The sequence below is a fragment of the Orycteropus afer genome, unplaced genomic scaffold (assembly GCF_000298275.1).
Source record: "Orycteropus afer afer isolate SDZICR_OR568_19922 unplaced genomic scaffold, OryAfe1.0 scaffold00410, whole genome shotgun sequence".
Taxonomy (NCBI): Eukaryota; Metazoa; Chordata; class Mammalia; order Tubulidentata; family Orycteropodidae; genus Orycteropus; species Orycteropus afer.
Genome location: NW_006921997.1, coordinates 1348802 through 1364597, shown reverse-complemented (window position 1 = coordinate 1364597; position 15796 = coordinate 1348802). Strand labels below are relative to the sequence as shown.

The 15796-nt window shown below is 43.0% G+C and overlaps 1 protein-coding gene across 1 annotated transcript in view; it reads left to right on the top strand.

Moving 5' to 3' along the window:
* The window catches only part of ABCA1 (ATP binding cassette subfamily A member 1), a 119367-nt gene that overhangs the window by 80565 nt on the left and 23006 nt on the right, over positions 1-15796 (top strand). Inside the window, exons 27-35 of the mRNA XM_007953759.2 lie at positions 769-893; positions 2193-2291; positions 8128-8317; positions 9324-9418; positions 10386-10418; positions 11614-11719; positions 12583-12657; positions 13177-13346; positions 15103-15280. Coding sequence (XP_007951950.1) covers positions 769-893; positions 2193-2291; positions 8128-8317; positions 9324-9418; positions 10386-10418; positions 11614-11719; positions 12583-12657; positions 13177-13346; positions 15103-15280 — 1071 coding nt within the window. The remainder of the gene's footprint in view (positions 1-768; positions 894-2192; positions 2292-8127; positions 8318-9323; positions 9419-10385; positions 10419-11613; positions 11720-12582; positions 12658-13176; positions 13347-15102; positions 15281-15796) is intronic.

Below are 15796 nucleotides of genomic sequence, written 5' to 3'. Positions count from 1 at the left end.
AACCAGGACTCGGGTCTCGGGCTCCTGGTTTCTTGGTGAGGACTTTTGTTTCCTTTATGTTGAAGTATAATCCATACTGAAAGCTATAGTCTTTGATCTTCATCAGTAAGTGCTTCAAATCTTCTTCATTTTCAGCAAGCAGGGTTGTGTCATCTGTTAATTGATTACTACACAATATCTGGCTGTAGTGGTGGTGTCTGCTGGTTGACTGATTGACCACAGCATGTTGTCTCGTATGTTGATGAAAGACTGAGAGTTGAAAAATGAGATCTGGAATTCCTGAATCCAGTTTAACTAGGGAGGGAAAAGGAGCTATCACAGAGAGGGAGAAAAACAGTAACAGAGGCCAAAGGCTCTGCCCACCTAACTTTCTTGCAAAAAGTAATTCAGGCTAAAACTCCATATTCTGGGGGAAAACTGAGAAAGTGAACAGTCTTAACAATTCCAATGCCCCAACAAAAAATCACAAGACCCACAAAGAACAAAGAAACGGTGGCCCACTCTAGGAAGGTGAGAATGGTCGCACAACTTGAGAAGTGTCATCATTGTCACTAACTTAGACACATAGAAACTGTTGAATAGCTTTGTACATTCTCAAAAAAGTAAGGTAAATAAAGCTTGAAGGGGGAACAAATGCCTTGTGGAAACTTGGCTTTGGGCCCTGACTCCTCAGTCCTATGCTGGTGGGTCTGGGAAGCCAGCTGGTCTTGGCATGCCTCTTTGCCTAACACTTGTCTTTCTCCCTGTCATTCTACCCCCCGGTGATAGATTGTGTTGCCAGCTGTGTTTGTCTGCATTGCCCTGGTGTTCAGCTTGATTGTGCCACCCTTTGGCAAGTACCCCAACCTGGAACTTCAGCCATGGATGTACAACGAACAGTACACATTTGTCAGGTATGTGCATGCCCTCTGCACCCAAGGAGAGAGGAGAGCTCAGACAGACCAAAGGTATTCACTATGCTGAGGGCCATAGGGAGGTGGATTCAAGAATACACAAGGGGACTGCGTTTGATCGGCTGTGACTAAGGCTGACCCCACACAAACTACTATTAGATGCCAAGAACAGCATGAACAAACCTGAAATAACAGGCCAGGTCTTGGTTGATTGCCTCACCTGAGCCCCTCTCCTCTTCACACTGCTGTTGTCAGAAAGAGGCCTGTGTGTTTTAGGTGCAGTAATCTGCCCTTGCTAACGTCTACAGTTCAATTATTGACATATTTGGATTTCATAGCTGCATTGTAACTTTGTAGTTGAGTCAGAGGACTTCCTTATGTTGTCAAAGCAGAACACCTCCAGGAATTTAAAGCTTTATTTTCTGCCCAATGCAGTTCATGTATTTATTACCTATTCTTTTAGGTTGTGGGTATTAGCTAGTGTTTGTTTTTTAGACAAAAATATCCCCTACTCCATAATAAACCAGAGCTTCAGACAGAGGGAAAAGGGGATTTCTGGATCTGGTTAGGCAGGGATTTTCTTCAATTCTGTAGGATTTGTAGATCTGTGGATGAGGAAGTATGTGAGTGATATTAAGGGGAAGACTATTCTTTCTTTCAGTCTCTTTCTCTCTAAACCCATCTTTCCTTACTGTAGAGCTCAGGTTTACTTTCTTCTTCCCTTTGCCAGCTTACTGGCCCTGCGTCGCCCAGTACTGTGAAACAGGGGTGGTTCTGCACTTGTGACCTGTGCCCACCCTTCTTTGTGTTGCCTGGTTGCCCAGGTGAACATTCAGCCAATAACAGCTGCCTGCTCTTTCCTGCAAAGTCTTGCTTATGTTGCCTAATGCATAATTTTGAGAGCACTTGTGGAATACCGACCCTTAATAAGTTCACAGTAAAATATGTGTGTAAATGTGTATATACATATGTGTGTGTGGACATATATATGAAAATACATATGTATACACACATACGTGTAACTTCATTTGTACATAAACGCACGTATAGTTAGCGTCATATAGTTAGATAGATAGATAGAGATAGAATATTTATGCAGCCTCTGCTTTGGAGGTGTGCGTGTCACCCTGATGCCAATCTCAATTTCTTGTCCCTGGAGTCTGTGTTATACTCATTTTGTTTTAAGAGCATGGCACACAGGAAGTACTTAATTACGTGTTTAATTTAGAAGAATGTTCGCTCCTCCTGGTTCCTGTTTTTCATGAATTACTGAGCAGGCTGCCTCCCCTGTACCTACAGTAATGATGCCCCTGAGGATACAGGCACTCAGAAGCTCTTGAATGCCCTCACCAGAGACCCTGGCTTTGGAACCCGATGCATGGAAGGCAATCCTATCCCGTGAGTACCGTTTAGTCACGAGCCCCTCAGCGGCTGGCTTCTTGGGCTTGTTGCCTGGCTTGATCTTGAGTACCCTGCACAAATCTGCTACATGCCATGTTTTCAGTCATCAGTTGTCCTTTGAATCATTTTTTGTTTTAAAGAGAGCATAAAAAAGCCAATATAGTAGCCTAGTCAAACCATCTAGGAGCAAACGTTAGGTGAGCCTTCTAACAACCTTTGAAGTAAATCATTAGAGCTGTTTGTTTAATGTTTTAGAGCATTAATATCTAGTTTAAATAGCACTTAACACCTAGCAATCAAATGCTTCCCCTTCTTTCCTCCCACCCACCCTGTAACTCAGTGCAGTGAAGGGGATTTCTGGATCTTGTTAGGCAGGGATTTTCTTCAATTCTGTAGGATTTGTAGATCTGTGGATGTGCGTGATATTAAGGGGAAGACTATTCTTTCTTTTGGTCTCTTTCTCTCAAACCCATGTTTCCTTACTGTAGAGCTGCCTTTGAATAGAATTTGCAGTTTAGTTCATCAAATCATTTACTTTAACAAGAGGACATATTAATTTTTGTAAAAATGGATGTTTTCACCTTTAGAGTTGCATGGTTTTTTGTTTTTTTTTTATCATACTTATCTTCAGAGTTCTTTTTTAAAAAGTGGGCAGTGAATAAATAAATTCAGAGAAATACTCCTCTGACTCCATGTGGAAGAATGTATGCGAGATCATTGTGAGTGAAGGCCAGCTACAGGTGAGGAGCTGATAAGAGAGCCCAGTGCTGGTACAAATGGTCCAAGTCTTGGCAAAATTTTTAGTCTTGGGCAAAATTTGCAGCTGAGCTTGTTAAATTATAGCCAGTGATCTCTGAGGAATTATGGAGAGATAGGAGATTGCTGCATGATTGGGGAAAGACAAATGTGAACTGCAGTTCTTAAAGGGAGGAAGCCCAGCAGTGTTGTAACTGTGCACAAGGTTCCAGAGCACATTTTTTTTAAAAAATACATTTTATTGAAATATAATTTATGTACAATGAAATACACAAAGCTGAAGTGACATGGGTCAATGCATTTTTTTTTTTTTTTTTTTTGCAGTATTCCATCCCCTCCCCTCCCACACCAGGCAACCAACAAAGAAAGTTTCCCTCCATATGCGAACCTTTCCTTGACCCTCCACAACAACAAACTAATACTATATTTGAATTTCTGTGATTGACTCATTTCACTCAGCATAATATCCTCCAAGTTCATCCATATTATGTGGTGTTTTGAAGACTCTACATTATTCTTTAGTGCTGAATAGCATTCCATTATGTGTGTGTACATCCGCTCTTCTGCTATAAATCTTAGAGATAAGTCCCTTGCCAGATATGTAATTATTGGCAAATATGAATTTGTTGCTGTCGTTTTTGTTATATGCTTTTTCATTGTGTTGATTTCTTTGTTCCGTATAATTTCCTATGCTGAGCTTGTTTTGTTAATGATTGTGTTATCACTTACTTCATTGCTATTGTTTTAGAATTTGCTGAATATTCGTGCTTGTCCTCTTTTTTATTGTGATGTGAAGGTTTATCATTTGTCTTTGAGGTTACCCTGTGATTTATATAGTTTTCTTCCCAAGTTTAGAACAGTCCATTCTATCTTGTAGTAGTCTTGACTTCTCTACCAACTAGATGTTCTGTAACGACAAAGTTTTTTCCCTCTTTTTGGTTTGTAGTTGTCCTCATCTGTCAATTGATGTCTCTGGTTTCCTGTTTACAATTTTGTAGGCTTCTTTACTTTGGATATTTCCATAGCTGGTTTGGTTTCTGGGTTATATCATTATGTCTGCTAATGGTCTATTGTGTTGGCTGTTGTTGCTTCTCTGTCCAAATGGCTTCCTTCAGCATCTCTTGTAAGGTTGGTCTGCTGTTGTTGTTGTTATGTGCCGTCAAGTTGGCCCCAACTCATAGCAACTCCTCCTTGGGTTTCTGAGGCGGTATCACTATGGAAGTAGGTTGCCCAACCTTCCTTCTGAGGAGTGGCTGGTGGGTTTGAACTGCCAGCCTTTTGGTTGGCAGCCAAGTGCCTTAAGCACTATGCTACCAGGTCTAGTTTTAACAAATTCCCTTAATTTCTGCTTCTCTGGAAATGTCCTAATTTCACCATCATATTCGAGGGACAATTTTGCTGGGTATATAATTCTTGGTTGGAAATTTTTCTTTTTCACAGTTTTATATATACCATCCCATTGCCCTCTCGCCTATATGGTTTCTGCTGAGAAAGCTGAGCTTAGTCTTACCGGTTGCCCCTTGTAGGTAACTTTTCATTTTTCCCATGCTCCTCTCATGATTCTTTTTTTGTCTTTGATTTTGATAAGTCTGATGATGATATGTCTAGGTGATTTTCTTTTGGGGTCTATTCTGTTTGGGGTTCGTTGGACTTCCTGAATGGATATATTCTCATCTTTTATCACACCAGGAAAATTCTCTTCCAACAAATCTTCGACAATTTTCTCTGTGGTTTTATTTGTTTCTTCCTGTTCTAGAATTCCGATTACATGTAGGTTATTCCTTTTGATGGTATCCCATATGAACCTTAGGCTTTCTTCATTTTGTTTTGATCTTTTTTCTGATTGATCCCTTTCCAAAAAAGTGTTCAGGTATTTGCCTTCAGTCTCACTAATTCTGTCTTCCATTGATTCAATTCTGCTTCTTTGCCCATTCAATGTCTTATCTCTTTCTGAATATTTACTATTAATCTTCTGAATTTCTGTGTATAGATGTTGTATCATTTCTAATTTTTCATTTATTTTGTAATTTTGTTCTTATATTGTCTTTTGAAATTGTTCTATGGTTTTCTCTGTGTTTTCCTTGGTCTGTCTCGGAATTTGTTGAAGATACCTAAATATAATTCTTTTGAATTCCTTATCAGGGAGTTCCAATGCTGCATCTTCCTCAGGGATGTGTTTTGGGTCTGTATCCTGGTCCCTTGTTTCTCCTGCTTCTTTGTGTGGACTCTGATGCTCTGTTGTCTCCGAGGCATTGTGATGTTTTTGTGTTTATATTTAACTGGTGATTGTGTGTTGGAGTGACCTGCCAACGATTTTCATTTTGTTTTATTTGTATGTTATCTATGCAAGCAGGATACTGTGCTCCTCTATTTGCTAGATGACAGCACTTACACACTCACCACCTGTTTCCTTTCCTGTTGTCAGCCTCTCATATGTCCCTGCTGACCTTGGCAGACAAACCCTATTCTTAGGTCCCTGGAATCAAATGAGAATGTTACCACTTTAAAATCCAAAACGGTTGCCACTTGTAAATATTCAAAATGGCTGCACCCTCGGTCACTTTAATATCCAAAATAGCCACCGCTTGTAAATATTCAAAATGGCTGTGCCTTTGGTCACTTTAAATATCCAAAACGGCTGCCACGTGTGAACAACCAAAATGGCTGCACCCTCCGGACAGCGGTGAGTCAACAGCTCAGGTTGTCTCCCTCCTTGCTTTTCCCTTCCTAGTCATAGGCCACCAGTGCAGTCGTCCCTGGGGTTTCCACTAGTTGGTGCCTAATCCACTTCTGTATAGTTCTGTATAGTTCCTTTCAAAGCTCAGGGCTCCGGGAGTATCTTCTGTATCTCTGTCAATTGGTTTTTCCTTTCTTTGTTGAAGAGGGTCTGTGTCGCTTGTCTGCCTATTCCTCCATCTTACTGGAAGTCTCCTCCAGAGCACATTTTAAGTGGATATTTACTATGTACTTGTTAGTTCTTACTAAATGCGTAGTCACAATATGTTTGTAAGTACTTAGTGAGTGGTGACTGTTGGCTCCCAAAGAGCAGAATGACCAGAGTGGATAAGGACCCGGACACAGCCTATTTGGATTTGATAAGACCTTTGATGAGATTCCACATGGACATTTTTGGGGCAAGATAGAAGAATGGGATAAGATGATAATATAGTTAGGTGACTTCACAACTGGCCACCTGAACCTGATGGACTCATAGATTGATGCCAGCCTAGGTAGGATCTGTATGATGTGCAGGTCTGGGCTGAGAGCTAGCCTGTAGAACTAGCCTGATAGCATAGGGTTTACAGCATTGATGTACCACCAAACATTTCTTGCAGGCAACCTGAAGGAACGGCCTCCCAGCACCCTGGAAACTCTTACTGAAAATCCAATTTTAGTTTTTCAAAAAGTGGTAGAACTGAGAGAAATTTGACTGGGACCCCATCAAACTGTGGCCTTTAACCTGTGGTATTTAACTCTGTCTCTGTCTATCATCTTTTGAAGGTTTTAGAGTGTGAGCTTCAGGTGGGCACTGTTTCTTATTTTGACTTTTCCATTTAGTGGAGGTGTTAAAATGGAAATTCTTTTTTAAAGAGAATTAGAGAGCATTCCACTGCTCGTTTGATTTTATTATTACATGCAGGAATAATATAAAGAGTATATTTCTGCTATAAATTGTGGAATTTTAGAACAAGAGAGGACACTGGAAAGGACTTGCTGAAACAAATCATTTTATGTTTTCATTTTGTCAGTTGAGAAAAAAATTCCTGAGAGGGAAAGTGACTGGCTGAGGATCCCACAGTAATTCAGAGTATGAACAGGGATAAAGGCCATTGCCTCCTTGGATGTTTCCAGACAACCTATTTTTTTAAAAATGTGATTTGGGTGAATGTTTACAGAGCAAATTGCCACACGAGTGAGTTCAGTTCTGAAATTGAAGGGCAGCTAGGGGCCATAGTCTCAGAGGTTTCACCAGGCTCTATCAGGCAGCAAACCTGGTCTTTTTTTTTTTTTTTTTTTCATAATTTTGAGTTTTGTTCCACATTGTTCTCCCACTCTGTCCAGGATCTCCTACACAGATCCCCCTCCAAGTGGTTGACAGTGGTAGCTGGGCACCATCTAGTTCTTCTGATCTCATGGTCATATAGGCTGAGGATTGCATGGTATACCAGTCCCTTAGACTAATCCCAAACAACCTAGTTTTTCATGCACCAAGCACTGGACCTGGCACAGAGGACTCCCCTCCTTTCACCTCCCCAATTCATTACTTGTTTTAGAACATATATTGGATCATGCCACTGTCCATACGACTTCTAGCACATTGAACACAAAATCCAGACTCCTTACGTGGCCACTGACACACTTCTCATCCGTTCATCACCTTTTCTCTTAGCTCTCTGTGTTCTAGCCACACTCCCTCCTTGCTGTTCTTTGAATATAGAAGCTCGTTCCTGCTCAGTGCCTTTGGACCCGCACTCTCTGTTGCCTTTGCTTGTAATGCTCTTTCTTCTCAAAAGTCTTTGCCTGGCCTGCTCCTTGTGATCATTACGTCTCAGTTGCATTGTCACTTTCTTAGAGAAGTCTTTTCTAGCTAAACTAGCCCTCCTTCTTCCTAGCCACTCTCTTCTTCATTTCAGACTAAGTTTATATTATTTATTTGTCTGTTTTTTTCAATCTGTCTCCTCCATGGAAATGGAAACTCCATGAGGATAAGTACTTTGTCCTTTGTCTTCTTCACCCCAGACTCTTAAATACTGACACTGGTGTTGGACACACAGTCGATGCTCAGTGAATATTTGTCAAGTGAATAGTAGATGGGTGAGTGGCAGTGTGCTGCTGAATTGGACTGAATGCTGTTTGGTGTATGAGCATTCAGGGCTTCTTTGAGTTCCAGCATTCTTATATGTAAAATGATGTTGCAGCTCAGAAGGCTGTAGTGGGATCAGTCGGATGAGATTGTGCTTGTCTTTTCCAGATGGTGAGGGATAGGTGCATGTTTTTGGCTGTTTAGTCCTGTCCAGAGATAACAGGAAAGCAGACCCTATTGGGTGGTCCATCCTTTCGTGTTCTCTCTTTGTAGAAACATGCCCTGCTTGGTGGGGGAAGAGGAGTGGACTACTGCCCCAGTCTCCCCGACCATCACAGACCTCTTCCAAAAGGGGAACTGGACGATGGAGAAGCCCTCACCAGCCTGCCAGTGTAGCAGCGACAAAATCAAGAAGATGCTGCCCGTGTGTCCCCCAGGGGCAGGGGGGCTGCCTCCTCCACAAGTGAGTGGCTCTCAGAGTGCACTGGAGCAGGTGGGGACCGGCTAGCCTCTGCTTGGGGAGTGGGAATGTATGAGGTAACACATCCCTGAAGTTGATTGCAGTCCCGATTTTCGTTCTTGTCATAGGGAAAAGCGTGCAAGTATTGGAAGGATAGGGGTTTGGGTCACTGTTCTTATATCAGAGGGAACTTAGCTCATTTCTACATTTTGAAAAGCCAGCCTAGGTTACGTAACTCGTTTGAGTTAAAACCAAAATTGCCCTGGGGAAGACTTACCGTGGCCTCTCCCATAGTAGTGGTGTCTCAGAAGATGTACCAGGCTGGGACACTGTAGACCTGGTTCCTGTCCATGGCTCTGCCATGATGACCTGGTAGCCTTTGATAGGCCACTTATCTCGCTGGGCCTGTGTCCTCACATATGAACTGGGGAGACTGGACCCGAAAACAGGCAGGTCTTGTCAACCCTGACCACCTCTGAGTCACTAAGTTCAGAACTATTTGTTCTGAGACTAATTTTATGAAGAGGCTTGTTGGTGTTATCTCTCTGTTTCTTTCTAGTCATCAGGTTGTAGGCTGAGGACAAGCAAATTTTAAATGGATGTGAGAACTTAAAGATATCTTTGTTACATCTCTTTGAAATAACAGCTAATCTACTTATCAGTATAATGCCAATGAATAAAATCATTCACTAGACATAGTTAACATTGCTTCTTCCTGAAAACTTTTTGTGACTATAAAAATCATATTCCACTGTGTGTTATTGAGTTTTTTAGAATAATTTCCTGGGGGAAACCTTGGCTTGGCATAATAAACGGTCAGTGCCAAGGACGGCATGAAGCAGGCCTTGGAGGTGGTTGGCTGATAGCAGAGCCTGGATCCTGTGGCCAGGACTCTGGTCACACTGTGGTACATGTTGGAAGGGCACGTGTCACTGTAGTTCTTGATTTGCTTTTCTGGCCCACTTCTGCTCCATAAAGATATGTGTGCTTGGTTTTTATGTGGTAACAGAGGAAACAGAATACCGCGGACATCCTTCAGAACTTGACGGGAAGAAACATTTCAGATTATCTGGTGAAGACGTATGTGCAGATCATAGCCAAAAGGTGATGATTTCATAAACTTGAATGAAAGGATGAGGAATGATAGACTTCAGTGGTGCGGGAAACATCAAGTGGTTGGCCTGTTGGTGTCCATTGGAAGTTTAAGATAGTCTCCCAAACTAGAATACATGATGAGAGGTGTTGTGGACCAGCTTAAAAGATGAGGCGACATGGTCCAGAATAAATAAATCCAAATAAAGTTGGATTCAACTTTGAATTCTGCCACTTGCAAGCTGCTCAGCTTGGAGAAGCTGGTTATCCTTGTAAAGCTGAGATCCTGTAAAATGCGATTGCTGTGTTCATTTGCTCTTAGGTGTTTGCCGTCAGGATTAAGTGCAGTGGTAAAATGCCTTGCATGTGCTGTCATGGATGGCATCCCTGAGAATAAGTGGTGGTATGAAGGGTGCCCTGGGCTGAATCAGCAGCCGCGTTGGCTGGGAAGAGCCATGTGGCTTCCTGAAATGTTGCAGCCTGGGGTCAGATACTTGCTCACGCCCAAGTTCTGGTTTCCTTCCCTTGTGTCTGCTTGGCTGGCCTCTCCTCACAGTGACTTTAAATGACAAGGGTGTGCTTGAAGGGTAGTGGCAGTGGATTTCCAAGAAAGAGGCACAACCCCTCTGTGTGCTGTCCATCTTTGAAGTACTCCTTTGAATTGGAGAGCTTCATTTTCAGTCACATGCTGCCTTGTGGCCCTACGCACCACCTCTTGGTCTATAAGATGCTTTTCAAATTGGTTCAATCCAAGGCATGATTCTCATGTAAAACATGTTTTTAGATGGAAAGATGAAAGGACATGCTGATCAGAGCTCCTTTCACTTGGCACAACCCTACAAGGTCAACCTCATCACAGGATTATTCCTGTCCCTTAATTGTATCAATGGCTAGATATTTACTCCTTCTGTATCATCAGGAATGGAATTGATGCTTTCTTTGAACTGATTTTTTTTTTTTTTTTTTTTGACTGTTGTAGCTTAAAGAACAAAATCTGGGTGAATGAATTTAGGTAAGTTGTCACTTTTCTGTTCTTTCTTTCAGTTTTCCTCGGGCTCTTCTAGTTTAGTAGTATAAATTTGATGCAGGGATCCTGGGTAGAGAAAAGCTGCAGGTTTGGAGGATCGTTTGACAGTCACACACTCACAGGTGCCACCTCACCATGGGGAGGCCAGAGGCCCCAGGCCCCATAAACACAGAGGGCGCAGTCAGATGTAGATCCCACATGTCTTGGATTTTTGCCCAGAGTGCTTTTTCTTGGTGTCCGGCTGCCACTTCAGAGGCCTCTAAAGTATTTGGCAAACTGATTTCCTTGAGGAGATTCAGAAATCTCTTGTGGGTTGCTAGCGATTTAACAAGCAGTAGAATATTGTCATGGGGATACCTGACCTAGTTTTACTTCTACCACCAAATCAGATCTCAGGGGGTCTCAGGGACTCAGGGACAGTTTTCCAGGCTTTTGGCTTGGGTCCAGGGAGGCCTTAAGATGAACAAAGAGGCCAGCATTAAAATGATCTATTTCCACTGCTTTGCAACCTCCTTATCCTCTGAGTTTTGAAGGAACAGGTGTAACTAGGGCAAAAAAGAAAGGGAAGAATGTCTGGAGCCAATTTGTTCCTCTTGGAAAATGAGGTAGCTGATAGGGTTGCCTCAGGGACCTCAAAGCATGGCTTCCTGTCACTGCTTTCCACCTTTCCTCTTTGCCTTTTCTCTAAGGGGCCAGGGCCTGTGGAACTCTGAGCAGAGCAGATAGAAACCCCCTACAGTGGCCCTTACTCTAGGGAAGAGCCAAGTCCTGTCTAAAAGCCCTAACTAGCCATTCTGTGTGGCCCACCCTTCTCCTTACTCCTCTATCCTAATTCCCCATCTGGTTGCTCAGACCCAAGTTCAGGCTTGGATATCTGTGAGATGAATGACCATTCTTTCCCCAGTGTCTCAGGTGTCTTAACTTTGTGTATTATCAGGCCCAAGCCCCCCCTCGCCACCCCATCTAGTTTCTACTAGCAGCCTGGGCAGAAATGCTTAAGAGTTAAGAGATTGCAGAATCCGTTAGAGGAAGTTGAGCTGTAACTTTTGCTGAGTCTAACTTTGGACCTTCTTTGACTAGGACATTCTTCTAAATGAAGCACGTACACACATGTTATGTCTGCTACTGAGTGATACTGTGTGGCACGTTGTCTGTATTTTAATGTTGGGCTCTTCTTTAGGTATGGTGGGTTTTCCCTGGGTGCCAGTAATGCTCAAGCACTTCCTCCGAGTGAAGAAGTTAATGATGCCATCAAGCAAGTGAAGAAACACTTGAAGCTGGCCAAGGTACGCTATCCATCCCAAGACATGTCAGAAAGATGGGCCCCAGAGCTGCTGGCTTACGGGGATAGTTGGCAGGTAAATCTGATTACCTGGCAGCACATCGCTTTCAAGCCTTTGGACCAGACAGCCATTGTCGGCATTTAGTGATCTTGTGCCAGCGAGTATTCAGCGTCCATTCAAGACTGAAAGTGTAGATTAAAAACAAATTCAGGGATTCAAACACTCTCCAAATATCAAAGGTTATCAATCCCGCCAGTGGCTAAGTAAACTGGCTTTAAACATGCTTTCCTAAAATACTCACTGGCTAAACAGGAAATGAATCAGTTTCTTTTTTAAGTTGGCTGACTGGTCTTCAGGATCTGATAAGTACTCACTTTGTTTCTCTGAAACTCGAGTTTCTTGGTTTTAAATGAGGACTCTGGGAGTCAGAGAACACGTAGGATGCTGGATGACAGTGCTGGTCCTGGAGGCTGTATCTCTGCTCGAGGCACAGCCCCCATGTGGCTGACACATGCACCTGGAGTGTGCTTGTAGCCTGTGATGGTGCCCAGGGGCCACTAGGAAGGCTGCTCACCACCCAGTTACGACATTGGAGTCTCGGGACCTGGCTTCACAGAGCTGCCCTGTGATGCCTCCATGACTGGTGGCATTGCGACGGTACCAGTGCTTTAGATTTCTTCTGGTCACTTGGTTCTTAGGGGCCATATGATGGCTTCACATTGAGTTTCAGTGAGCGAGGAGCAGTCATACTGCTAAACTTAATGTTCTCCCTTACCTGTGTGAACTGTCACAACCGAGTCGTGTTTCTGTTGTCACCCTTACCTGTGTGAACTGTCACAACCAAGTCATGTCTCTGTTGTCCTTAGGACAGTTCTGCAGATCGCTTTCTCAGCAGCTTGGGACGGTTCATGACTGGACTGGACACCAAAAATAACGTCAAGGTAAAGCCCTGCCTGTGTTCTAGTAGCTTCTTGGTGGGTAATAATTCGTGTTCCTTTTGAAGTACTTAATCAGTTCATGATAAAGTCGATAAAGACTGTTCATGACAGGAAGGAGCATACTTTTGACTTACTAAGGAGGCAATATTGTATGGTGGTTAAGAGAATTTGCTTTGCCACCAGACAGAACAAGTGAGCCATTGTGACCTTGACCCAGTGAATGAACCTATCCAAACCTCAGTTTCCTTACCTGTCAAATAGGGATGGTGATTCCAGCTATCTCAAAGCTTTTGTGAGGTTTGAATGAGTTAAAGATTTGAAGTACTCAGCACAGTGCCTGGCCACATGCTCAGTGCTCAGTGTGTCCTGGCTGCTGTCATTACTTTCCCGTATTTGCTATGGCATTTTGACTTGGTATGTGATAACGGTTTCCTCCTGGTTTATGTGATACTTTGTGCGAGCACTTACCTCTGGGAGCAGGGTTTAGGGGTATTGCTCTGCATCTGGTATGTCTTATTTCAGGTGTGGTTTAACAACAAGGGCTGGCATGCCATCAGCTCTTTCCTGAACGTCATCAACAATGCCATCCTCCGGGCCAACCTGCAGAAGGGAGAGAACCCGAGGAAGTACGGAATCACTGCTTTCAATCACCCACTGAACCTCACCAAGCAGCAGCTCTCGGAAGTGGCTCTGTAAGCGCAGCACTGTCTGAACGGGTGTGGTGTGGAGAGGAGAAGGGAGGGTGTTGGGAAGTCACAGAGCAGAGGAAGGGAGGTAGGAAGCTGGTTGTAGGGTACAGCTGGGAGATAGTTACATTATGGCCCCTGAGTGGGATCCAGACTCTCAGCGGAAACGGATGACTGACAGGGCTTCTTGAACTGAGGACGAGAAAAGACACTCATTTATAAAAATTACTACATTTAGTAAATTCGGAAAAAGTAGTTTAAAACCTTGTTCAGAAAACCTTAAACTAATCTAACTCACCATGAACACAAATGTTTAATAAAAGTCACTTTCATTTGTTTTGAATCAACAGTTTTGTACTTGGTGAAACATGTTTTATTAGCTTAATTGCATTTTTAATTTTTTTCCTTATTTTTGGATAAGTCTTCTGAACTTGTCAAGTTGAAGGGCAGTGTGTTCCAGTGCAAAGTGTATATACCCTTTGCAATCATAGAGATCTGGGTTTGAACCTGGTCTCTAAAACTTTGTAGAATGTGGTGTTAAATGAGAGAGTTTGTGTAAATTACCAAGTCCATGACATGGCATGTCAAAAACACAAAATGAGCAAACCCCATTGCCCTTGAGTCAATTTTGACTCATAGTGACCTTTTAGGACAGAGTAGAATTGCCCCAGAGGGTTTCTAAGGCTGGTAAACCTTTGCAGAAGCATACTGTTTCATCTTTCCCATGGAGCAGAGAGTGGGTTCAAACCACTGGCCTTTTTGGCTAGCAGCTGAATACTTTAACCACTACGCCACCACAGCTCCTTACCTGTCACATAGTTGATACTGATTCAACACGCATCAGGTCTCCTTTCTGTATGTGGAACAGACACAGCTCTACTGCTTAACTCTTGTAGGGGACAAGCATAGTCTGCAGAGTTTATACCAAGACCCTGTCTAATGGGCTTCTGAAACTGTTATTAAAACAACGATCTGTTAGCATTTCTGTATCTGTTAGATGATCTGCTATACGCTATGGTTTTCTAATTTATTTACAGCTCCCCCAATGAACTTACTTGAGTAGTTTCACCCCGATCTTTTTGCTCTTCCTGTTTTCAAGCCACACTAGTCCTCTGTGTGTGAAAGTTTACATGGTGCTGCTCTTACAAGGGCAGAACAGTGGGTGCTGAGAGGGACCACAATGACCACAAATAGGCCACTCTCAGACGTTTCTCAGTAGTTACGTCTGGCAGTAGACTCTTTCAACTTTAGGGAAATTAGTTTTGTGTTTGAATTTTCAGTTTTTCTGAAAATAATCCTCTTTTAACTCCTGAATAAAATAAATTTTATGAACAGGTATTTTTTTCCTGGGCTGGGCTTCGAATATTTGTGTGTGTGTGAGAACCTTTGTGTGTGTGTGAGAGAGAGAATGTGTACATGTGTGTGTGAGAGAACATTTGTGTATGTGAGTGTGAGAGAGAGAGTATGTGTGCATCTGTCTCTGTATGTGAGAGAGCATTTGTGTGTGTGTGTGAGAACATTTGTGTATGTGAGAGAGAATGTGTACATTTATGTGTGTGAGAGTACATGTCTGTGTGTGTGAGAGAGAGCATGCATGCATCTGTCTCTCTCTGTGTGTTTGTGTGTGAGAGGGAACATTTGTGTGTGTCTGTGTGTGAGAGAGTGTGTTTGTGTGTCTGTCTCTGTGTGTGTGTATCTTTATTGATTGAGTCTCAAATTGCATCAGAGGCCCCTGAGCTCCTCATTACTGTTTTCTTTACAGGATGACCACGTCAGTGGATGTCCTCGTTTCCATCTGTGTCATCTTTGCAATGTCATTCGTCCCGGCCAGCTTTGTCGTGTTCCTGATCCAGGAACGGGTCAGCAGAGCGAAACACCTGCAGTTCATCAGTGGAGTGAAACCTGTCATCTACTGGCTGTCTAATTTTGTCTGGGATATGGTAAGGACACAGGCCTGCTGCCTCTCTGTAAATCTGCATCAGGGCCCCAACTTGGTATGCTTAAGGAAGCAGGAGACCCCGACTACCACCCGAAGTATTCAGGCTATGCTAAAGATGTATGAAAAAGGAAAAGGCATGGTCCGGTTGTACACTTTCATGACACCGAACACAGCACTGATCTCACACCAGCAAGAACACATGTCCACACAGACTGTAATTGTTACCACCACTACCTAATTTCCTAATGGAAAACTCTTCAAAGAAATGTAAAGATTTTGACCTTAGTCAGAACTCCAAGCCGATGCCTCTAACTTCTCTGATAGGTTTTATCTCCAGAGTCAGAGCGTTCTGTGCCTCACCAGGAACCCCATCTGCTATTTGAGAACTCTGTTTATTTTTCTAGGAGCTATCCATCCATTGTAAATATGTCTTGTACCAAACCAAAACCAAACTCACTGCCATCGAGTCGATTTGACTCATAGCAACCCCTCCTTGGGTTTCCAAGGCAGTATCTCT